Source organism: Podarcis gaigeae (genome assembly GCF_964106915.1).
Source record: "Podarcis gaigeae genome assembly, chromosome: 13".
Lineage (NCBI taxonomy): Eukaryota > Metazoa > Chordata > Lepidosauria > Squamata > Lacertidae > Podarcis > Podarcis gaigeae.
The window spans coordinates 48,379,692-48,404,814 of NC_139689.1; the positions used below are offsets into that span (position 1 = coordinate 48,379,692).

The 25,123-nt window shown below is 46.0% G+C and overlaps 1 protein-coding gene across 2 annotated transcripts in view; it reads left to right on the forward strand.

Moving 5' to 3' along the window:
• The window catches only part of LOC310830074 (transmembrane protease serine 11B-like protein), an 80,466-nt gene that overhangs the window by 13,807 nt on the left and 41,536 nt on the right, over nucleotides 1-25,123 (forward strand). For both annotated transcript variants that reach the window (XR_014557472.1, XM_083709588.1), the window contains exons 2-4: nucleotides 1,229-1,368; nucleotides 5,721-5,839; nucleotides 23,106-23,173. Coding sequence is in view for 1 of the 2 variants with exons in the window: in XM_083709588.1 (XP_083565714.1) it covers nucleotides 1,229-1,368; nucleotides 5,721-5,839; nucleotides 23,106-23,173 (327 nt within the window). In the remaining variant the exon portion in view is untranslated. The remainder of the gene's footprint in view (nucleotides 1-1,228; nucleotides 1,369-5,720; nucleotides 5,840-23,105; nucleotides 23,174-25,123) is intronic.

A 25,123-nucleotide genomic window follows, 5' to 3' on the forward strand; every position in this document is an offset into this window, starting at 1 on the left:
AGTGGGGAGGGAAGGAAAAATATAGAAGGGACAAGGAGCACGAGAGGGGTGTGCGGAGAAGCAGCTGGGTAAGAATGCAGGAGAGGGGTTTAAAGGGGGGGGGGAGGAAGGCAAAAGTCCACCCACCCACTCAAGCCAGCCCTCCCTCCCTCTCTCTCCCTCTCTCTCTCTCTCTCTCTCATCTGCATGTTTTCCACTGCCTGCCGAGTCCCCAGACGCAGCAGCAGCAGCAGCACCGGAGCAGGGACGCTCTGCTTTCCTCTCTACTTGCCTGGAGGGGAGGGGTTGCCTGGAGGGGAGGGGATTTCACTGCTCTTTGTTCCGTCTGAGCAAACAGCAACCGAAACAGAACAGGGTGGGCAGTAAGACCCTGAGGCAGAATGCAGGAAAGCAGCAGCCTCCTCTCCTCCGTGATGGCAATATGATTTTTGCCTGATTTTTGCCATGCACTTGGGACAAACGGCTCCAGGGACCACACATTCGCTCTATAACACGCACAGACATTTCCCCTTACTTTTTAGGAGAAAAAATCTGCGTGTTATAGAGGGGAAAATACGGTAATTTATCCTCCAACACTCGAGACTTGGTCACATTCACATTGTTGTTGTTGTTGTTGTTTAGTCGTTTAGTCGTGTCCAACTCTTCGTGACTCCATGGACCAGAGCACGCCAGGCACACCTGTCTTCCACTGCCTCTAGGAGTTTTGTCAAACTCATGTTGGTCGCTTCTATAACACTGTCCAGCCATCTGGTTCTCTGTCTTTCCCCTTCTCCTTGTGCCCTCCATCTTTCCCAACATCAGGGTCTTTTCCAGGGAGTCTTCTCTTCTCATGAGGTGGCCAAAGTATTGGAGCCTCAGCTTCAGGATCTGTCCTTCCAGTGAGCACTCAGGGCTGATTTCCTTAAGAATGGATAGGTTGGATCTTCTTGCAGCCCATGGGACTTTCAAGACACATTCACACCATGCATCTAAAGCAGTCAGTGCCCATTTAAAGCATGTGACTTTTCCGAAAAGCGTCAGAGGGCTGTAGTTTACTCCTCACACAGCTACAGTTGCCAGCACTCTTAATAAACTTTAGTTCCCAGGATTCTTTGCAGTGTGCGTCTGTGTGCCATGTGCTTTAAATGAGACAGGCTTAATTTAATTTCGGATGCCTACCGAAGAAGAAAGAAAAGATTGGGACAATGGTTCTGTTTATTAAATAGAATGATTTTGCTGACTTTTTCAGAGCACAGCAGTCAGCCAGAAGACACAGAGACTTTGAACCATGGAAGATCCTTCTCATCATTCTGGGCGCTTCGATTGCAGCAGCCATCGCCATCGGTCTCTTCGTATACTTCATACACTTTCCGCAAGACAGAAAATATGGTAAATATCGTGTCTGTAGAGCTGCTTTCTGAATGAAAGTATTGGACCTGTCACTTTTCCATGGGGTCTGGGTAAAAACCAGATCCAGTAGAATCAAAATGGTTTCCTGCAATCAAATTAAATATTATACAGCAAATACTACAGGTCTAGTATTCGCCAACCCCACAAAAACATTGCTCCAAGGCCCAGATCTTAATGGGTCTCATCATGATTTTTGTATGGTGATACCAGTAACAAATAATAGAACACAGTTGTGATCCATGTGGTCTTGACTGTGCTCTTGTGAGTATCGCTTGTAAAAACGACGAGGATCCATAACTATCTGTGCCCTGGATTCATGTTTTTGCACCTTTGCAGTGCAAGAAGGCATCAGATCCATGATTTTTATGATTCAGAGAATGGAGGCAAACTTGACAGTGGTTATGGGGAGGGAAAGGGACGCAGTTCTTAACCCAAGGTACTACATGGTTTATTTACACACATATATAACCTGAATGGAGGGACGTGGGTGGCGCTGTGGGTTAAACCACAGAGCCTAGGACTTGCCAATCAGAAGGTTGGCAGTTCGAATCCCCACGACAGGGTGAGCTCCTGTTGCTCGGTCCCTGCTCCTGCCAACCTAGCAGTTCGAAAGCACCTCAAAGTGCAAGTAGATAAATAGGTACCACTCCGGTGGGAAGGTAAACAACATTTCTGTGTGCTGCTCTGGTTTCGCCAGAAGCGGCTTAGTCATGCTGGCCACATGACCCGGAAGCTGTATGCCGGCTCCCTTGGCCAATAAAGCGAGATGAGTGTCACAACCCCAGAGTCGGTCACAACTGGACCTAATGGTCAGGGGTCCCTTTACCTTTATGGGGAGGGAACCATAAAAAAAATCATTCAATTCCACTAGGATCTCTTTTACTGCATTCAGTGTGTCTGAGCACACATAGATGCCTTTTCTTTCTTTCCCTTGACTCCGCCCCCAGTCACTCTGCCTGCCCCCTCTACTGGTCTCCCACATCAGTCCCTTTTCCCTTCTTTTCTCTCAGTTGCTCCACTTTCTGTTCAGCTGCTCAAGGGCTGGTCTGAACCTTAAAAATCACAGAGGGTTAGATGAGGAACTCGGAAAGAGCATCACTCTTCAAGCTTCCTCCTTCAGGTCCATGAACTTTCATGACAAAGGAGCATTAAGTTTTCAGAAGGAGGAGACACAGGCCTTTGTTTCTGTGTAATTTTTATAGCAAGATGAACATGCAGGTGGAACCTGACCCATCCATACCATATTTCACCATATTTCAGTTCAATAAGGTTATTGTGCCAGCTGAAGGCCATGACAAAACCATACAAGCTCAATCAATAAAATTACATATAGAGCGAATACTCTGCATAAACCAACAAAAGCAAGCAAGGCAAGTGAGACTATAAATGGGGAGCCACCACCACTATACGCAGTGTGTTTCAAATTATACCTCCGAATCTGCCTTACAATTTGCTGCTAGTGCAAAAAGCTCCAATTTATGAGTCACTGAGGGGTTCAAGTCATTCAGCAGCCACTCAGAATCCTCTTCGCCAAGGAAAGACTGCTTTCCTGAACCAACAGGAGATGTAGAAAACCATGCTTTATAGCAGTGGTTCCCGATTAGTGGTTTCACCATTGCCCCATCCCTTGCCAACTACCATATTTTTTGCTCTATAAGACGCACCAGACCACAAGATGCACCTAGTTTTTGGAGGGAAAAAACAAGAAAAAAATATATTCTGAATCTCAGAAGCCAGAACAGCAAGAGGGATCGCTGTGCAGTGAAAGCAGCAATCCCTCTTGCTGTTCTGGCTTCTGGGATAGCTGTGCAGCCTGCATTCGCTCCATAAGACGCACACACATTTCCCCTTACTTTTTAGGAGGGAAAAAGTGAGTCTTATAGAGCAAAAAATACGGTAATATTTTTTTGCCATTTTTGCATGGTAATATCACAAATTTTGTGGTCTGTTTTAGCACTGTGTGGCTTTTCACAATATTGGCCAAAATTGGTTTTGAAATCACACCGTTTTAACAATTTTGACCCTGCAATACACAGCAATATACCTCTCCTCACTCAAGGGAGAGCAGGGCAGCCAATTTCAAGGCACCACCGATATCGTACAATGATCTCAGCCAGGGCCTGATTTAGGTTTGATGAGGCCCTCAGCTCCTGAAGCCAATGGGGCCCTTTATATGTCCAGCTGTCCTTTGTCAACAACAAATTGTCACTGGTTTTTGTATTGAATATATGCTATGTGGTGATTTATGGACCTAATAGGTATCTAAAGCCATTTGCTCATAACAAATAGGAGCCTACACAACACAAAACACTGTTGCTGTATGTAGGCTTTATTTTATTTGTTTTTTTATCTTATATTCTGGAAATGTAAAGGGGATTCCAGGCACTCACACAAGGTCTGTGCTCCTTTGGAGAATTGAGACACATAGCGGAGACTGTTGTAGCTTTAAGAAATACAGTTTATTCACCAATTTGCACCTTCAGTCTGTGTGGAGGGGGCCTCAGATCTTACAGCAGTGTCATTTCAAGACGGGCTTGTTCCCCACAGCAGTGCAGCCATTGAGATGAAGACATCTCTCCCAACCAGCCTTCAGCCAACTTGCCCAAGATGGACCCGCGTCTCTTTCTTCCTCCTTCTTCTTCCCAGAAGAGTAAAAGGGACCTCTGCCCATTAGGTCCAGTCATGGCCGACTCTGGGGTTGCAGCGCTCATCTCGCTTTATTGGCCGAGGGAGCTGGTGTTTGTCCGCAGACAGCGGTCATGTGGCCAGCATGATTAAGCCGCTTCTGGCGAACCAGAGCAGCACACGGAAACACCGTTTACCTTCCCGCTGGAGCGGTACCTATTTATCTACTTGCACTGTGACGTGCTTTCGAACTGCTAGGTTGGCAGGAGCAGGGACCAAGCAATGGGAGCTCACCCCATCGTGGGGATTCGAACCTAGGCTCTGTGGTTTAACCACAGCGCCACCCGCACCCCTCTGGAAATGTACATCCAGTTTATTTTTCCCTTTAATTATTTTTTTTTTTAGGCCCCCAAGAGAGTGGGGGCCTAAGCTATAGCTTGTTATACATAAATCTGGCACTGATCTCAGCCGATAGCGCTGCTGATCTGGGCTGCCTTCCCTCACGCTGATGGAGAACAGAGCAGCCGATTGCCCTCACAAGTCACAGTGGCACTACCTTCCCCTGGCACTGAGGCAGAGCAGCTTTTCTCAGTGAGCAGGAAAGCAGCAGCAGCCACAGTGGATAGAAGAGTTTGGATTTGATATCCCGCTTTATCACTACCCAAAGGAGTCTCAAAGCGGCTAACATTCTCCTTTCCCTTCCTCTCCTGGAACAAACACTCTGTGAGGTGAGTGGGGCTGAGAGGCTTCAAAGAAGTGTGACTGGCCCAAGGTCACCCAGCAGCTGCATGTGGAGGAGCGGGGAAGCGAACCCGGTTCACCAGATTACGAGTCCACCGCTCTTAACCACTACACAACGCTGGCTCTGCATCTTCGCTGGCTGCCCCACTGATGAAGGCTTGATGCATCCCCCATCCCCATGCCCTCACACTCAAACCATGAGGTGGAGGTGACTCTGCTTCCTCTCCTCCCCCCACCCATTCAATCTCCTTCCCTCATCTCCACGCCTGATCTCCTGTTTCAGACATCGTGATATATTGGAATCAGGTGCTGTTTAGCTGCTGACATATCATGATGTTGCAAACCAGATATCGCTCAGCCCTACTCTCTTGTTTAGTATACCTACAATCCTTTGCTTATTAGGGGATACCCAACATTTTCTTCCAAAAAGTGCTTTGCAGAGGTAACTACCACAGAGTTATCAAAAGTACGGGGTCCGTGGCTTGGCTTTTGAAAAATAGGGGGGGGGGGCTCAGTAATTAGCTAATTGGGAACCACTGCTTTATAGGGGCATAGGAAATTGCTTTACACCAAGTCCAGCTCAGTAGCAGTAGCTGTCTGGGGTTTCAGGATTATCTCCTGGCCCAACCTGGAAATGCTGGGAATCAGATCTGCAATCTTTCCCATGCAAATTTCATCTTCTGCCATGAGCTATGGCCCTTCCTTCAAAGTTCTAAGCCATTTTCAAACAGCTGAGGTTACTTACACCTTCCCAGGCCCAATTCCAGAAGTCTGATGAGCCTGAGCAGGGGGAGAAAGTGGCCAGAGGTAGCCAAGTGTGGCAAGAGGGAGAGAGAATTGTTCTCCCCTTCCCTGCATGCTCATTCTGAGATATTTAGTGGTATGTATTTATTGGTGATTCTGGAGAGATGTGGACTTTCTAACACAACAGAGGCCTTATCATTCCCCCGCTTTTTCTTTTGCAGATCAGAGATTAACCTACTTCAGCAGCAACTTCAAAATTATGGGCGTCCAGTACAATCCTGCTTTGTCTCGACAGTCCTCAGATCAATTTAGAGAGGCAGGAAATTGGATTGAGAAACTGGTATGTGCAAATTATTTGTTCATCTTAGTTGTTTATTTTCACTGTTGGAGATGCAGATCTTTCCAAGGTGGCTTACGAGTAACATGAAGCAACACCTAAAATAATAAGCAATATCAAGAAATTGGGAAGCCCTTGGGATCCTTCCCACTGGGCAGTTGCTGGGAGATGTCCCTGTGGAGGGTGGGAACAGGCTCTGAGGACATTTTCCCTTCCTGCTGGATCTTTGTCACAGGGCAGTTGGTGGTATATGATCTCCCTATTCCAGAGGTTTCCAATCTTTTTGAATCCACGGCTCCCTTGGCCAGCTACATTCTTTCTGCGGCACCCCTGTGGGCCTCAAGAGCCCAGTTATGTCACCCCTTGCCTGCAGAGCTGGCAGCCTCACCCTTTTTTGAACACCCTCCCTTGTGGAGTGTTCCCTCAGCCTTCTCTCCTTGGGAGTCCTCTGGGCAGCTGCTGCCCCGATCTCTGAGCTGCCCCCTCCAGCCCCCAAGAGAGGTGCCTCCTGACACTGCCCCACAGGGGCCTGGGAAGAGGATGCCCCCAGCCTTAGTGGCCCAACAGAGACTGGCCAAAGGTGAACATGAGGCCAGCACCTTACCTTGGGAGGCAGCAGTGGGCGCTGCCAGGCCTGTATGGCAGAAAGACTCTCCTTCAGCACTGGGCACTCAGCGCCCAGGCAGGCCTTGCACACAGCAAGCACAAGAAAGGCCAGCACCGCGCCTATTGGCCTCCCACTTGTCTGTCCATTCCCAACAGCAAGGACTGGCGGACTGGCTGGCTGGGCTTCCTCGCCCACTTGCCTGCTTACTCTGAGGCCGCCTCAACTCCTGGCAACCAGTGCCCCCTGACCAGCCCAAGGCCCCATTCACCTGTAGAGCTTGTAGCCAGGGCTGCTGCAACAAACAGCTGTGCAAGCCTTTGGGAGGTAGAGACACAATGTTATGTACTGAGTTGAATAGGATTCAGAATGCAGCAGTCTGATTGGTCCTAGAACAATAGGATTCAGACTGCTTGGTCCACAGGAGCCACCCAATCCAGCTCCAGGTGGAAGTGAATCTGCAACCTGATTGGCCTACAGGAGAATCCTGGAATTAGCCAATCATGTGGGGCCCATTGTGTAAATAATGTATATAAAGCAGACTTTCTGGGGGAACGTCCATTCCTCCTCACCACCAGTGGCGAAGCGTGGGGGGTGCAGGGGGGGCCGGCCGCACCGGCCGCAACATCTGGGGGTTAGGGGGTGCAAATCCACGGGTTAGGGGGCGCAAATTACTTGCCTTGCCCCGGGTGCTGACAACCCACGCTACGCCACTGCTCACCACTATGAGCTGAATAAAGAGCATGAAATCCACTCTCACACAAAAAGGCATCAGAGGAAGGAAATGAAAGTGGGACACAGGCCAGTGTTTCCCACGGCACCCCTGGCCACCATTCAAGGCCCCCGGGGTGCCATGGCACACTGGTTGAAAACCACTGCCCTGTCCTATTTTTCCTCCTGTCCTCGTTGCTCAGCAGTACCCATTATAGGAAATAAGAACGATGGGTGGTTGTTTTCCCCAACACCTGCTTCTCACATCGTGTCAGATCCCAGCAAAGACGGCCCATCTCACAGATAAGGTCTGCTGAATGTGTTCAAGTCGCTATCTGAACAGGGGTCAAAGCTAGACTTGTATCTCTGTCCTTGGTCTGTGGCATTCATATGACAGAAAGGATTACTGATGCATTTGGACTATTTGTGGAAGGCATGGGGAACCCGGAGGTCTCCAGATGTGGTTGGAAGTCTTCACATCACTAAATTCGCAGGTAGATTGAGGGGAGAACAATAGGCTTGTTTCCTCCTAAAGTGAGGGGTAATGACTAGGCTAAGCATGCCAGGACAGCTTACTCTGTGGGCATTGGCAGGTAACAGCTGACTAACAAGCGTAGGCAAACATTTTTAAATTGCTGAAGTTGTTCATGAAAGATATGTGTAGCTTTTGGCTCAGCCCTGTGTTTCATACACTCCAAGCAGGCATCAGTAAATTTACTATGTGAGAACAGTGTTGCTTTTTCCCTGTGCAATTGATTAGTGTTCCAGTACTGGGGGAAAGTAATGTATCCAAAACAGTCTAAAGGAAAGAGTAGAAAGGCATCTGGATATCCCATAAGTGAATTCTCGTTTATTGTACTCAAAAGTGAGTGTGCATTTTGAATGTTAAAGAGCTGCTGGCAGTTCTGTTGCAATTGGATTATCCTCTGGAAATTGGTTTTTAATCCGTGTGAATCCTTCCTTGATGTATTCATTTGCTGCCTTACTGAAGATGATGATGGCGATAATGTTTAATTGGTTATAGATTTATGACTCTGGCTTTGAGAGTGCAGATGTCTTTGTTTAGACGCCTATATACTTGTTTGGTTAGTACAACAAGCAAATATTCAGTTTCCTGTTCTTCTTTAAACAATCACGTGTTCACTTACTGAGAACCTAAATATATCGAACAAGAGATGTTAAAAGAAGGACAGGAAACTGAGTATTTGCTTGTTGTACAGACCAAACAAATGCAACACAGGAGTTCTGCCCTAGCCTTTCCCTCAGAGACTAGTTTTGTATATGCAGGGATTCCTTCACAAACCCACACTTGGTGGAAGCATTCAAACGTTTTTTCTACCCCTACTACAACAGACCATAAAGTAGGCCAGGATTATTAATTCCATAGTGCAAATTGTGGGGAAAGATTGAGAGTGAGAGAAGAGAAGCTTGACTCCTCAGGCTGTTTAGTGAGTCAGTGGCTGAGGTGAAAACAATAGGACCAGAAGCACAATTTGGGTAGGCTTGTGGTGGCATACGGGAAACCAAGATGGAAAAAACCTGCTATTGGATATATTCAAGATTGTAAAAAGGCAATGTATTTTAAGGACATGCGTTGTGGTTATATCGGTGTATGTATCAACATTATCCACATTTTACAGGGGGGTCGGACTCGATGAGCCTTGGTGGTTCCTTCCAACTTTACAATTCTATGACTAAGTAGACACCCCCAAACTTTAAAATTTTTTTGAAGAGATTTGTGCATTTGGTGTGCATACCATAGGTCCATGGCACCGTTATATAGCAATAATCTGTGACAGTGAATAGTTTGGGGTGATAAGTGATCCTGAGCAATCAGGGCCGGATTTAGGTTTGATGAGGCCCTGAGCTACTGGAGGTAATGGGGCCCTTTATATGTCCAGCTGTCCTTTGTCAACAACAAATTGCTGCTGCTTTTTGTGTTGAATATATGCTATGTGGCAATTTCTGGACCTAATAGGTATGTAAAGCCATCTGCACATGCAGAATGTAGGCACCCTATACAGTGGGATCCATTACACGACCTGCATCCGTGCATCTGCGGGTCATGATTCGCCAGTTCTGTGCATGCGCGTGACAGCATTTTGACACTGCGCATGCGCGAGCTGCAAAACCTGGAAGTAACACGTTCCATTACTTCTGGGTCGCCACAGCGCGCAACCCAAAATTACTTATCCCGAAGCTACTTCAACCCGAGGTATTACTGTATATAGAAATGAGCAAACCAGTGATATTTTAGGGAGCAGGCTAGCAGGCGGGGCCCATTGCTTACATTATAGGAGCCTACGCAGCACAAAATACTGTTGCTGTATGTAGGTTTTATTTTATTTGGGTTTTTTAATCTTATATTTTGGAAATGTACATCCAGTTTTTTTTCCTTTAATTTTTTTTGGGGCTCCCAAGAGAGTGGGGCCCTAAGCTATAGCTTGTTTAGCTTATACGTAAATCCGGCACTGTGGGGAATAATGACATATGACCTAAATGCGACCCACCTAAATTTGAATGCCTTCTGTGGGAGCGGCAGGCCATATATCTAAGTGCCAGACTTTCCCACTGAGACCTAAACATAGAGAGTGGATGATGCTTTCCCTACGATGACAAAGGTGCAGGAATGTCAGGATTCCTGCCGGAAGGATGATTAGCCATGTGTACCAATCAGCTGCCGGTAACATCTGGAAAATCTGGAAAACATGCTCCTTAGGTGGAGCTGAGTCAAGGGAAGGAGTCAGTGACAAACAAAAAACTTTCTCATTTCCTAATCATTCAAATTCTCCGAGGTTAACAATGGCCGTCTCCTCTAATTCCTACTCAAGTGGCGAATGTTGCATATGTGATGACCAAACGAGACATGCTATCAAATGTGTCTCTGCCCTTGATGGACAAGGTTGTTGCTTTTAAGAAATGGAAACATAGCTGGGAGGTTGGAAGCTGATACTTATTGGAGCATAAATAGCATTTCTTTCACTGCTGCAGTCCTGAGGGAGGAAAAAAACCTTCTCTGAAAGTGGCATTTTCTTCTGGAGAAATCCAGTGGATTTCCCAAAAAGAAAATACCAGCTCCACAGAACAGATATATCCCTCAGGGCTGCAGCAGGGGGATGAAAGGTTTAAATCACCACCAACGTGCCTTCAGTGCTCCAATAATTATATTCCTCCTCCCGACGCTGATTTTATTTGTATTTTTAAAGGCAGCACAAATATGTTTAATGTCACAGGTACTCTTGCTATAATTCTTCTTGACCTGGATAATTATTTGCTTATCACCTGAGATCCTTCTCTCAAGGAGTAGAGAGAATGTTGTGAAACTAGACCTCATAAGCTCAGTCCTGTGCATGTGTACTGGGAATTATTATTGTCCCTGTCTCCAGTTGGGCTCACTCCCATTTAAGCATGCATATAGCCTTCATCTCTCTCAGATCTTGCATTAGATGAAACTCCCAAGTCCTGTTTCTCTAAGGGCTGGTTTGCAAACGGCAGTAGGGCGTGCTGGATTTTTCAATTTTCAACTTCCCAAAATATGAGGGGTGCTAAAAAGTTGGAACGACTTAGGAATTCAAAAGAGATTTTGGTTATATTAATATAACTTAGTTTTGCTTGTTTAGTAAAATATGTGTAAAATTGCACAGAAAAAAATTACAAATACAGTTGTACCTTGTTGTTGTTGTTGTTGTTGTTGTTGTTAAGCATTTCCTGACATTTTCAGAAGGTAAAATCAAAATCGTTTGGTTTTCCGAAAGCAGTTTGTGGGCTTCTTCATCCTAAAACTAAACTTGCCCAATCATGAAAGTTTTGAATTCAGCACTCGCAAAAACGTATTTTTAAGGCCTGTCACTGAAGAAATTAGCAAAATTTAAGTTTCAGCCCTTAAACTCACCCCAAAATTTAAGTTGCACACCCTAGTATGGCAGCTCATCACTTGTTTTCAGTAGTCTTAGACAAGTTTGGTCAATACTTTATAGAGACTTGAGCCAGCAGTCTCCCTGTGTGTTGGTGTTCTGGCCATGATTCGCCACTCCCACAAGATAGCCGACTGCATGGTGCCTACATGCATACAGTCTTTCATGCACAGGTACAACTCACATGGTTGATTTCCCCGATAAAATCCTGGTAATGTCCTGCAAGAAGGAGCTGGCCAGTTGTGTCGATCTCTTTTGTCGACCAATGTCATTCGTGCCCTGTGTACAGAATTGAGTTAGTGGAATAATATAGGTAAAGGTAAAGGGACCCCTGACCATTAGGTCTAGTTGTGGCTGACTCTGGGGTTGTGGCGCTCATCTCGCTTTATTGACCAAGGGAGCCGGCGTACAGCTTCCGGGTCATGTGGCCAGCATGACTAAATCGCTTCTGGCGAAGCAGAGCAGTGCACAGAAACGCCGTTTACCTTCCTGCCGGAGTGGTACCTATTTATCTACTTGCACTTTGACGTGCTTTCGAACTGCTAGGTTGGCAGGAGCAGGGACCAAGCAACGGGAGCTCACCCCATCGCGGGGATTCGAACCACCGACCTTCTGATCGGCAAGTCCTAGGCTCTGTGGTTTAACCCACAGCACCACCCATGTCCCTAGTGGAATAATATAGAGCAGAGTAAATAATATAAATAAAATGCAAATGTTAAAGAAGGGTCTTCTTCTTGTTGGACGTTACCAGGATTTGAAGGGTGACCAGGTGACAAAGAGGACAGGACACCCGCACTTTTAATAGTTGTGTACAGGAGAAAATTTGAGTAGATGTAGCTTGTAGTCATTACAGGCCAATTCAGACAAGGCTTCAGAGGCCCAATTTGGGTCTAACATGGAGCCAGCATGCCCACCATGACTGTTTGCTTATTCAATGTTTTTTGGGGGTGGTCCCAAATCTTTGACATTAGCAGGGAGTGGGTGTAATTCCATTTCTTCAGCTCCATGAGCCACTTTAAACATTTTCGCCTTCCACCGAAGGATCAGTTTCCCAAAGTCCTATGAGCTGCACCACAGATATATAACAGCTTTATTATATTGGCAGTTTTATTTTCCGTCTTTCCCCTCATGATCCCTAGGCACAGCATTCACATATTTCACAGCTAAAGCACATTGGGTCAACATCTTCACCATCAGTTATTATTTGTACCCTGCCCATCTGACAGTTTTGGGTGGCTATCAAGTTATCAAGCTATCCCTCTGATCCCAAGGTCTTCTTCCTGGTCAGCCAGCCCCTGTTCAGACCCCATGAGAAGATATGTGAAATTAGAATGTTTTGCACTTGCTTACATTGAATTGCATTTGCCGGTTTTTTTATTGTTTAGTTATTTCATCAAATTTATATGCCTCCTGATTGCGTGTGTGTGTGGGGGGGGGGGAACCCTCAAAGTACTTTACTGCTCATTCATCCAGCTTGGGGAGACACCTCCCTGCTCTGACCCTGAACTTACAAACAGGTGGAGCTCTGACAAACCTCATTTTAGTAATTCAATCATAGGTTAATATTAAAGGCTATCTCTTCCTTCTCCTCCAGTTTTCCCAACACTGTTTTGAATCCTAACCTATGTACCACCTTATGATATCAAAAGATAGATGTAACCATTAAAGCAACAGAGAGCTCATAGTAAGGTTATAAGAAAATATTTTCTTCCTGGTTTGCTGATACTATGCCAAGACAGATTTATATATCTCTTAGCTTCACAAACCTCAAAAGCAAGCTTTCATATTTAAACTGTTTTATGTTTAAACTCTTTGAGTTGTCACTTCAAAAGAGCACAGTACGTCTATTATCTTTTTTAATTAAAATTTTTTAAAAAATCACTAGGAAACTCTGTGATCCAGTTCCCAAGGAGAACAGAACTGCATTTTAATGAATAAGGAACAACTGGATGATATTATCTCTACCATCCCATTACAGTAGTCTTCTCAGATGCTACTTTTGAGAAGGAATTAGGAATGACTCATTTCCCCGTCTACGTTATTAACATTCCACGGTTATTTGGAAGAAACATTATTACTACCACTAATGAGGTTGTGGTGCTGTGTTTGTGAAGTTAGACTTCGTTCAGTCAGATAATGTCACACTGTACAGATACAACCTATCTATTTGGAATGGGACCCATCAGAAGCCAATTACGTCTATGACCTAGATGAGCACTTGGGTAACCAGCACTTAAAATCCAATTAAATTTAAATTAATAAATGAACAGCACCAATTGTACTCATGATATCAGACACTTGTTGCATTACACTAGGTTTTTGTAGTTCCTTATTGATTTACAATGGCCCCTTCCGCATAGCTCCGGATATGGGGCTGCTGTCAATTCAAGAGAAGGAGAACTCACCTCCATCTCTGGTTTTCTGCCCCAAATGCACTGTTTTAAAACTTGGTTGTTCTCTCGGCAAGAATTATTGCAGGTCATTGAGTCTCATCAGGAACGGGTTGGGGGGGGGGAGAGAGAGAGAGAGAGAGAGAGAGAGAGAGAGAGAGAGAGAGAGAGAATGAACTAAAAAAAAGGTTGTTGGGAAGGTTCAAGTTGGTGGGAGTGTGATTCAACTCCCTATTCTTACCCTTATTGCACTTTAAACCACCACCATGGCTTTATAGGAAGTCAGTAGCAGACCTGAAGCATCATGGCTGGTGGGGGAGAGGGTTTTCCTCACATACCTAAATAGGGTTGTATTTTGCGTTTACTGTTGCCACACAGGAAAAAAAAATTGAGTTGCAGTAGATGGTTCCCCTGAGAAAACACTAATCACCTACTGAAAAGCAAAGCACCACCTTGGGACTTTTATTTGACTAGGAAATACTTTTAATAGAACCAAAATACTTGCATTGCCGTGTAGCAAACTTAATTGGCTTATACAAGAGTGACAGTACTGGCACAAAAATCTGTGTAAGTTAATTGTATTTGCCACACCTCGAATAAAGCTGCAGTTCTTGTTGTGCTGCTTTGAAAAGGATATGTTAAGATTAGAAGAAGAACAAACAATGGCAATTAAAATTACGAGGGCATGAAAAGTCTTCTTCATCTTGGATAGAAAGAAGAAAGACATGAAAGAGACTGATAAAGTAATTGCGTGTGTTTGAGAATGTGAACAGGAAACTAGTTTTGGAGCACGAAGTGTAAAACAACTGATAAATACTTTCCTAAAATGATCAAAAGAATGCACTCTGCAGACTCGGGGAAGTCTTGGGCAAACAGAGGTGGTGATGGGCAACATGACTGATGATATTTTTAACACAACACAGAGCCTAGGGCTTGCCAATCAGAAGGTCGGCGGTTCGAATCCCCATGACGGGGTGAGTTCCCGTTGCTCGGTCCCTGCTCCTGCCAACCTAGCAGTTTGAAAGGACGTCAAAGTGCAAGTAGATAAATAGGTACCGCTCCGGCGGGAAGGTAAATGGCGTTTCCATGTGCTGCTCTGGTTCACCAGAAGCGGCTTAGTCATGCTGGCCACATGACCCGGAAGCTGTACGCCGGCTCCCTCGGCCAATAAAGCGAGATGAGCACCGCAACCCCAGAGTCGGTCATGACTGGACCTAATGGTCAGTGGTCCCTTTACTTTTTACACAAATTCTTAAAAGAGCCTCTTGGATGGTCTTTTAATGTGTAAATGGGGTTATTTTAATCTGTTTCTGTATTTTAACTTTTGTGTCTTTTGAAGCAGGGTTGTAAATTCTTCTTGATTTTACTGTTTTACATTTTGTAAACCACTTTGATTATTATTTTTTACAATCAAGTGGTTTATAATTTTTTTGAAATGAAATGAAATGAATGGTCACTAAATTGTTAACTACTTGGAACCCCAGGAATGACAGGGGATAAGGTTCTCTTTTTGTATCATGTGCCATTCTGAATTTCCTCAAACGCTCACAATAACTGATCAGGTGACTGTGATGGTGTTGCTCTCTTGCTCTCCCTGAACATGTGAGAGCAAAAAGTGTGCAGGGCTTGTGTTTGTGTATGCTGCTTTACCGCCCCCCTCCCTGCATACACCAACCCATTTCGCTCCATTCCTGACTTCTGTGTGTTTAGCTCAGGGGTCGACAAATTCCCATCATCTGCCTCTGAGTTGTGACCTCCCTCAAAACACTGTTGTAAATCTATACTGGCTTCTTCTTCCTCCTCCCTGGAGGGGTCAAGATAGGCCGGCGGTCTCCACCATTCCTCCTCTGCCCAGTCCCTGACAATCACTCTCTCCTGGTCTGACGTACCTCACACAGGTTTGTGGTGAAGACTGAATGAGGAGAATCCCACCTTGAGCTGCTCAGAGAAAGGGCAGGGTAAAAATGAAATGAACAAACAAATATCATGTCAGTGGTCATGTATGGAAGTTGTTATGTTCTTTAGAAAGACTTGCTGAAAAATCTGACCAAAGGGTGATGGTCCTCTTGTTGACAAGGCTGACTTAGTTCAGAACCCTACATGTTGTGTAAGAAAAGGTGGGCAAAGGTGAATAATAATTCATCTGAGATATTGCAAAAGTTAAAGTGGAATTTGGAAGCTATGAGATGTTGCATATCAACAGAGGTCTTTGAAACTGAAGGTGGGTCAGTGATTATGGGGTTTTGTGCCACCAGCGAGGCAGGAGCTAGGCCTGGAGGAAGGGGAGAGTCTCAGCAGTCAGAGATGGTGGACATAACAGAAGCAGAGGAAGAGGTTCCTCAGGCGGAGGATGAGCTGGTTGAATTCCTGCCATCGCCTGCCGCACTGTCTCATAGAATTAGGAGAGGCTCGAAGAGGCAAGCACAGTGGCAACTTCGGTTTAGGAGAAATCACTTGCGCAAAAACTCCATCAGATTAAGTCTGGAGTATGTGTGGTCCCTGTTGTTGGGTTTTTTTGGGGGGGGGGGAATTAAAGAACCTCTTAATGAGGGTGAAAGAGGAGAGTGCAAAATATGGTCTGAAGCTCAGCATCAAAAAAACTAAGATCGTGGACACTGGTCCCATCACCTCCTGGCAAATAGAAGGGGAGGAAATGGAGGCAGTGAGAGATTTTACTTTCCTGGGCTCCATGATCACTGCAGATGGTGACAGCATTCATGAAATTAAAAGACGCCTGCTTCTTAGGAGAAAAGCGATGACAAACCTAGACAGCATCTTAAAAAGCAGAGACATCACCTTGCCGACAAAGGTCCGTATAGTTCAAGCTCTGGTTTTTCCAGTTGTGATGTGATGTGGAAGTGAGAGCTGGACCATCAAGAAGGCTGATCGCCGAAGAATTGATGCTTTTGAATTCTGGTGCTGGAGGAGACTCTTGAGAGTCCCATGGACTGCAAGAAGATCCAACCTATCCATTCTGAAGGAAATCAGCCCTGAGTGCTCACTGGAAGGACAGATCCTGAAGCTGAGGCTCCAATACTTTGGCCACCTCATGAGAAGAGAAGACTCCCTGGAAAAGACCCTGATGTTGGGAAATATTGAGGGCACAAGGAGAAGGGGAGGGCAGAGGACAAGATGATTGGACAGTGTTCTCGAAGCTACCAACATGAGTTTGACCAAACCGAGGGAGGCAGTGGAAGACAGGAGTGCCCTGTGTGCTCTGGTCCATGGGGTCATGACTAAGTGACTAAACAACAGCAACAAATGTGTGGTTCCCCTGCTGCTTCAATGGTTCAGCTGGGACACCAGCTTGGGAAAGTGAATGCCAACTAAGTAGTGTCTAGAAGCGTGTGTGTTTTTATTCAGTGCACCTCAGGAGCTGCTGCGAGTGCCTGCTTTTGTCAATAAAGAATTGAACTCCTGATTGTTTGTCCTCCTTGGTTGGGTGTGCTCAGGATGCCAGGTAAATGATAGCCTGAGGTTTTGATCTGGTGAGCTTGAATTCTAAAGGCAGAGAACAAAAACAGAGAAAGGCTGCATGTGCGTGATTGTTTATTTTAGAATCAACGGGGACTGACAGAAACCAAAAATAATTTTTGTCCCACAAAGTGCTTCTTGAGACACTGTTTTCATTCTGAAAATAGAAGCTCATTGAAGACTGATTGTGCATTGCCTCACAGTGTGTGCATCTGAAAACAGAGGTGGGTGAGGCTGGAAATAGGGGATTGTGGGGGAATATACCAATACCGGGACGCGGGTGGCGCTGTGGGTTAAACCACAGAGCCTAGGACTTGCTGATCAGAAGGTCGGCGATTCGAATCCCCATGATGGGGTGAGCTCCCGTTGCTTGGTCCCGGCTCCTGCCAACCTAGCAGTTCGAAAGCATGTCAACGTGCAAGTAGATAAATAGGTACTGCTCTGGCGGGAAGGTAAACAGCGTTTCCGTGCGCTACTCTGGTTCACCAGAAGTGGCTTAGTCATGCTGGCCACATGACCCGGAAGCTGTACACCGGCTCCCTCGGCCAATAAAGTGAGATGAGCGCCGCAATCCCAGAGTGGGCCACAACTGGACCTAATGGTCAGGGGTCCCTTTACCCTTTTATACCAATACTGCAATAATGGTTTCTTTCTTCATTCACCCGGGGTATGTGCAAGGAGGAAAAGGCATGGATAACTTTGGTATTCAGGGCAGATTGAGGATTCTGCCCCCTCTCCTGCTCATCTGTCTTCCTGCTTGAACTGTCAGAGGTGGTCGTGGATTTGGTGCTGAAAACTCCCAGAATGATTGTCCTGTGTAACTCTGGACATAAATCCCAAGGCTTAGGATTTCATGGCTTCCATGGGGCTGACCCAACATGTCATTAACCCAGGGCATGCAGGACAGACTCTTGATTTGGATTTCTCTGGCCATGGCCAGAAAACTTCCTGTTTAACTTTAGACTTTCCACAGCTCTACTCCCCTGCACGGGTGGGGGAACTATTAAAATGGTCCGCCCTTGGAGTGTAATGAGTCCTCTGGTGAACTTCCTGCTGTGGTGCTCCTGTCAAATCCCTAGTTGCTCTGTGGATATGAAGATGACCCAAGTGATGGATATGTTGCAGTGCAATGGTTAGAAAGGAGATGAAGACTGGTGACAAGTTCAATTAAGTGCGTTAAGAGGTGAGCTCATTATGGAGCCTACTCAATGGAAATGCTGGTATCAAAGAAGGATTTATTTTCACCATTGCATCTTCTCATTGTCAGCTGTTCATGTCAACAGTCCATGGCCTCGTGCAATTTGGCCTGGGGAGAGATGCTGTGGAATGTTTGGTAAATTTGCTCCCGATTGCCATGAACTGGACTCTCTGCAGTTTAATCAGTGGAGGTGCTCAGCGGAGGTGCTATCAGATCCAGTTTTTATGGATATTTTAAAGGTATTCTGAGGGTGTGGACAAGATCTTTGGTTACATCTAGCCGACCATCAATATGTTTGAGCGACCTTGTCCACTGTGGCTTGTTACTCTAATGAAGAGGTGATGTCTGGCAAAGTCTAGGATCTATTTCAGTATGATTTCAAGATCAATTTTGGGCCTGACATTGCCTTGATCACTCTGTGACATTGGATCTGTTGATAGGGAGACAGAATGGGTGAACCCTTATTTATTATTTTCAACTTCTTGGAAGCTTTTGATGCCATCCGTCATAGTATCTTTCTGAAGAGGCTATCTGAGTAGTTTCCCCCACCTCTTGCAAAGATTGGCTGGGGAAACCCAGCCACATGGGTGGGGCAATAATAATAATAATAATAATAATAATAATAATAATAATAATGTTTCCAATATTCTCCCTATTGACTTCTAGAGAGATGGTCCTGCAATTGTGTCAGGGAGAATGGTGCTGATCCCTAAAGAAAAACAAATGTCACAATTATTAGGGAAATATAAAAAAGAGAGGGGGGGGGGAATGCAGCCCTGTCTGGAAAGCAGCGAAGTGGCTCAGAAAGCGAAAAAATCGCCTTTGCATGCGATTATGTGACAGGACATATATATAGGTGGCATCCTGGTTCATCTATGGGCTCATCCACATACAGGGCTTTCTAGGCCCAAGTCTAGAAAAGTCTGAGCACTTTCCCCACTTCCTTCACTTTCCCCAGGAAAATCCACTCTTTGATGCTGAATCAGAACAAACAGCAATTTGGGTTTTCTGCTGATTGCAGAAAGCGTTAAAGAATGGAGAGTGGAACTGTGGATGGGCGCGAGAAAGCTACCTCAGCAGCATCCTTGTGTGGTGTTGCCCGGCCGAGGAGAGGGGCAGAGAATTGACTCTCCTCTTCAGGCCAGGCTTGACCCAGGGGTAGAGCTGTGTGGTTCCGCCCTCCAAAAAAAGTGTCGCCCGGTGTGGTCAGCCGCCCTGCCCCCTAGCTATGCTAGTGGGGTTTTCACAGGGAAAGTGGAGGGGCAAATAAAATAAAATAAAATAGTACTCGGGTAAAGACTGGAAAAGTGCAAAGCTGTGCCTAGAAAGTCCGGAGGAAAATGAGTGTGGATGATCCCTATGTTGATAGGGATGCTGCGCAATTTGAGATGAAACCGAGATGATGAACTGCTGTGGTATGTGATAAGAATACATTGAGAAGACACCTGGGATTATTCACCAGCAATTTATCTCAGCATCTCAGCTACCAAGCAAGTTGTGTCTCCATCTAACATTCCAAAGCCTTGAGCCGCTGCTCAGGTGGCCATTAAACCATAGTAACAGCAATAACATTTCTGTACCAGAAACTGCATTGCCTCACTGTTAGGAGTCTTGCAGCACACTGTTAAGTAGGGAAGCGCGATTATCTCCTTTCTGCAGACCAGGACATCGTGGGAATTTGCAGCGGGAGGAGGAAACTAAATCTTTGTCAAAAGCAGGGGTGCAGCTGCCCCCCATCAAGTAAATCAATAAAGATAATTAACTAACTGAGGTTCTGCACCACCATCCTCAAGAAAAATCCTGGCTATGCCCATGGTCAAAAGACTTGGCAGTCATTAAAAAAAAAACAGATTCAACATTAAGGTTGTATTCTCTCTAGAACATAAGTTCCACTGAACTTATGGTAGAACTTGCTTCCAAGTAAACACACGTAGGATTGTGCTCTTAAGTCTTCCCTTGATATTAAATTTTGCTTTAACCATCTCATGATAATTAATACCAGAAACACAAACTTTGTACAACAAAATGGAGTAAGCCTACATGCACACCACTTTGAACTCCTATAAAGAAGGATAAATATAACAAGTCATTGGAAAGTAATAAAACTGTGCAGGAAATATTTTCATTTTCATATGGGACGTAAGGCTATCTTTCAGTTATAAAGTGTTTGATGAGTTTTGTCATTCAAGTCTACTAAATTTATAGATTATATGAACTGGTTGTTGTTATTTGCATTTGTTAAATCACTTTATACAGAAGTTGCAAAGCAAGTTAACTGGATAAAAGACAAATAAAACTGGACATGTCTAAAATACGGGCAGGCTTCTTCTTATTTATTGTTTGTGTTTAGAAAACAAATGGCAAGATGCTACGAATGAAAATGCATTCTTAGGAAGTGGTAGAACATTTGCAAAAGACTTTTTGGACACAGGTGGCGCTGTGGGTTAAAGCCTCAGCGCCTAGGACTTGCCGATTGAAAGGTCGGCGGTTTGAATCCCTGCGGCGGGGTGCGCTCCCGCTGCTCGGTCCCAGCGCCTGCCAACCTAGCAGTTCGAAAGCACCTCCGGGTGCAAGTAGATAAATAGGGACCGCTTACCAGCGGGAAGGTAAACGGCGTTTCCGTGTGCAGCTCTGGCTCGCCAGATGCAGCTTTGTCACGCTGGCCACGTGACCCGGAAGTGTCTCCGGACAGCGCTGGCCCCTGGCCTCTTGAGTGAGATGGGCGCACAACCCCAGAGTCTGTCAAGACTGGCCCGTACGGGCAGGGGTACCTTTACCTTTACCTTTTTGGACACAGATTACGCAAGAAGACATTCCAGTCCAGCAAAGAGAATTTCAGTTCTGGAGAACTGGGCTCAAACGCTCTCTGAGATGGATAGCTTTGTGCAGGGGTCAGCAAACTTATTCAGCAGGGGGCCAGTCTATTGTCCCTCAGACCTTGTGGGGGGCCAGACTATATTTTGGAGAAGAAAGAAAAGAATGAATTCCTATGCCCCACAAATAATCCAGAGATGCATTTTAAATAAAAGCACACATTCTACTCATGTAAAAACATGCTGATTCCCGGACCGTCCGTGGGCCAGATTTAGAAGGTGATTGGGCCAGATCTGGTCCCCGGGCCTTAGTTTGCCTACCCATGGCTTTGAGGCTAGTGGGTGATTTACAGAGCAATCTTAACCCTCACATTTGCTGGCTGGAAAGGGCTAGGATGGGGTGGAGATGCCTTTCTGTAGGAAGAGAAGATCTTCATCAGCATGGGGTGCATTTGCCAGAGAGGCCCTTGCTATACCTGTGAAAAGTTCTATGGGCACCAATTTAGCATTAATAGTATTTTTGTCGACAGCAACCAGTCAGCCCTGAAATGGGGTGTTCTGGGGTTGGAGCAGAGGCAACCTAAAACCCCTTCATTCTTCTGTAAATCTCCAGGATCAGGCTCATCAGCTATACTCGCATCAACTATACCCCACCAAAATTGATTTTACAAAATGGAAATCGGCTTGGGGGTGGGGTGGGGGAGAGAAATCAGTTTTATTCCCCTACCTCCCAGCTGGGCCACTGTGAGATGGCACTCCTCTCTCAGATGTTACAGTAAAAATGGGCCTCTCTCTCTGGAATGTCTGGCTTAGGCGGGTAGAAGATAAGAGCAAAGTTGAATGGGTGTTATTGTAACCCAGACAGGGGGAGGCTGAAAGGGAGGAGGCGAACTGAAAAGGAGGAGGGTAACACAAGAAACAAAGCCCCATCTTATTGCTATTAGTGTAAATCACATGTTTTACATGTAAATACGTGTCCATGCATTCTAAGGGGTATAAAAAGTGGGCGCACCCTTACTGGGGTGTGCAGGTTGCGAGCTTATCGCTCTGTACCTTTGTTCTGCATATATGTATTTCAAATAAAACCCTGTTAATAACCTGCAAGGACGTTTTGCCGCTTTGTGTGAGTCTGTGCTCCGGGGACCCAATAGCAGATATGGAACAGGTCCAACAGCACCAGTCTGGAAGCAGTGGACAATCCATTTTTTCACTCCTTTTCAACCCATCCAATTCAGGAACGCTCAGCCCAGTTGCAAGCCTACACACTCACAATGGGAGAAAGCTCCATCCAATTCACGATTTCTGGGTAGGCATGCATAGGGTTGCACAGTTTAAATACTGAAATCACGTGAGAAATGTAGCCTTCCTAAAATTACTTCTTAATAGTGCTTGGGGTTCTGAGAAACAAATGAAGACGAACTAGGCAGCTGTTCGTGACGCAAGCTCTTGCCTTGTGCTACTGCAGCTGAACTGGAGCAATGGGCAGGTATGATTCAACTGAGCGAAAATTGTTTTTTCTGCATTACAGAGGACCATAGCTGTCAACCATCCCTTATTTGGCGGGAAAGCCCCTTATCCCAGCGCTGTGTCCCGCTGCTGTCCCTTATTGATGATGTCCCTTAAATTTCCCGGGTTTCAAAGTAAGCAGCTTCTCTCCCTCCCTCCCTGCCGGCCAGGGAGGAGGGAGGCTCCAACTGTGTTGCTTGGCTGCATTGCTCACCCAATAAGGAGTCAAAGAACGACTGGGGGGGGTGGAGCTTCCATGCCTTGTGCCGATCAAATCATCGGTGTTGCCTGGGAATTCGCCTTTGCTCAGCGCTTCCCAGTGGAGAGGTGACGGTGGTTTTCCTTGCGGCATCCCCTTTGCTGGGTTGCTGCGCTGTGGGAACCACCGCTTGCGGTTTCGTTTGGCTGCTGGCTGGGCTTTCTGCCTTTGGCTCGGAGGGGCTCAGAAGTTGAACATACCTGTGCTTGGAAAATTCCTTATTTTGGGTGCTGATCCCTTATTTTCGAGGCTGCTGGTCCCTTATTTTCAAATCTGCAAGTTGACAGCTATGCGGAGGATATCTCTGCAATGTGGCTCTGCAGATCTAGTATGAGCAGGTGTTCCTCGGACGACCCTAAGTTCTCTTTGCTAAAAGAACACTTTTGCTTTCTCCCAACAGATGTACGAGACATTTCACAATTCCATTTTAAGGCCTAAATATAGAGGCTCACGGCTTGTCAAAGTGAGGTATGTAAAACCACGGTCCAAAGGCATGGCAAAAATCTTCCCTCCTCTGCATTGCAGGGGAATGGAGTGATCGATCCTCATGGTCTCTTCCAACTCTACAATTCTGTGATTCTCCTGTGACTCAGCCAGCAGGTGGATTCGCCATTGTGTGTGTGTGTGTGTGTGTGTGTGTAGCTAACTAACTAAACATTAAGAGCCAGTTTGGTGTAGTGGTTAAGAGTGGTGGACTCGTAATCTGGTGAACCGGGTTCAATTCCCCTCTCCTCCACATGCAGCTGCTGGATGACCTTGGGCTAGTCCCACTTCTCTGAAGTCTCTCAGCCCCACTCACCTCACAGAGTGTTTGTTGTGGGGGAGGAAGGGAAAGGAGAATGTTAGCCGCTTTGAGACTCCTTTGGGTAGTGATAAAGCAGGATATCAAATCCAAACTCTTCCTCTTCTTCTTCTATGATGGTTGCCTGGATTCCACCAAGCTGCTCCTGATACAGTAATCTACACCACTTAGCAGAATGGTACAGGTGACCACAGTATGTTGGGCCAAGGTAGCTCATCCCAGTGTCCTTTTCATCTGTATTGGCTCTCTGAATCATCTTGCCACTTGTATGAGTACAGATGCGTGGTAGAAAGGTTAGAAACTGGCCTGGATCCACTTTGAATGGCATCTTTCTGCAGGATCCCACACTGGCAAAGCCTTAGATGTCTCTATACTGTAACAACTGTCAGCTTTAGGTACCTTTGGAAATTATTTGCCTTGGAAATGAAATGACTTAACTTGTGTTAGTGTACCAGACTGGAAAGCTTACGCTCCTTTCTGCAATAATTTGTAAAAGACCGCTTCACAAGTCTTTGGGGGTCATCAGTAAAACAAGGCAGAACAGCTAAATCCACAAACCACATGTAATGCTGGTGAGTGCAATAACACAGAGCTTCACCGTCACACCTAGTTTGACACTGAAGCCACCTAGCAGGTTGATAACATAGGTGATATTTCATCTGGGGAATTTCCCCTATGCCTCCTCCCTGTTCAACCCATATGAACCTAATCATTGCAACCTCTCCTCTTGACATATTATTCCTGAGAGGTACCTAGTTTTTCCAGTTTGTGCTGTAACACTGATGAACATATTTAATTTCCAAGACCGGAGTATTTCCACATTTTCCCAAAGCTGCCAGTTGGGCAGTTCCTTTGGACAATAGTTTGAAATGTGTTCAAAACCTTTTAGATATTTGTTCAGTGCAAACATGTCCTTGCGACCCTCGACAGCCTCACTCCTGTCCCTTTTAAATTTATCCCAGGGATTTGAACTGGTAATGCCAGTAATGGTATTTGTACAGTGGACGCTTGGGTTGCGAATCTGATCCGTGCAGGAGGCACGTTCACAACCCGCAGCCCCGCCCGCATCTGTGCACACGCGGGTCACAATTCGGTGTTTCTGCATATGCGCGCGGGTAGCGATCTGGCGCTTCTGCGCATGCGCGAGTGCTGAAACCTGGAAGTAACCTGTTCCAGTACTTCCGGGTTCAGTGCGGTGCGCAACCCAAAATCGCGCAACCAGAAGCACCTGTAACCTGAGGTATGACAGTATTGTATTGTATTGTCCTATCTGAAGGTGGGGACGCGGGTGGCACTGTGGGTTAAACCACAGAGCCTAGGACTTGCCGATCAGAAGGTCGGTGGTTCGAATCCCCGCGACGGGGTGAGCTCCCATTGCTCGGTCCCTGCTCCTGCCAACCTAGCAGTTCAAAAGCACATCAAAGTGCAAGTAGATAAATAGGTACTGCTCCGGTGGGAAGGTAAACGGCATTTCTGTGCACTGCTCTGGTTCGCCAGAAGCGGCTTAGTCATGCTGGCCACATGACCCGAAAGCTGTACGCCGGCTCCCTTGGCCAGTAAAGCGAGATGAGCGCCGCAACCCCAGAGTTGGTCACGACTGGACCTAAGGGTCAGGG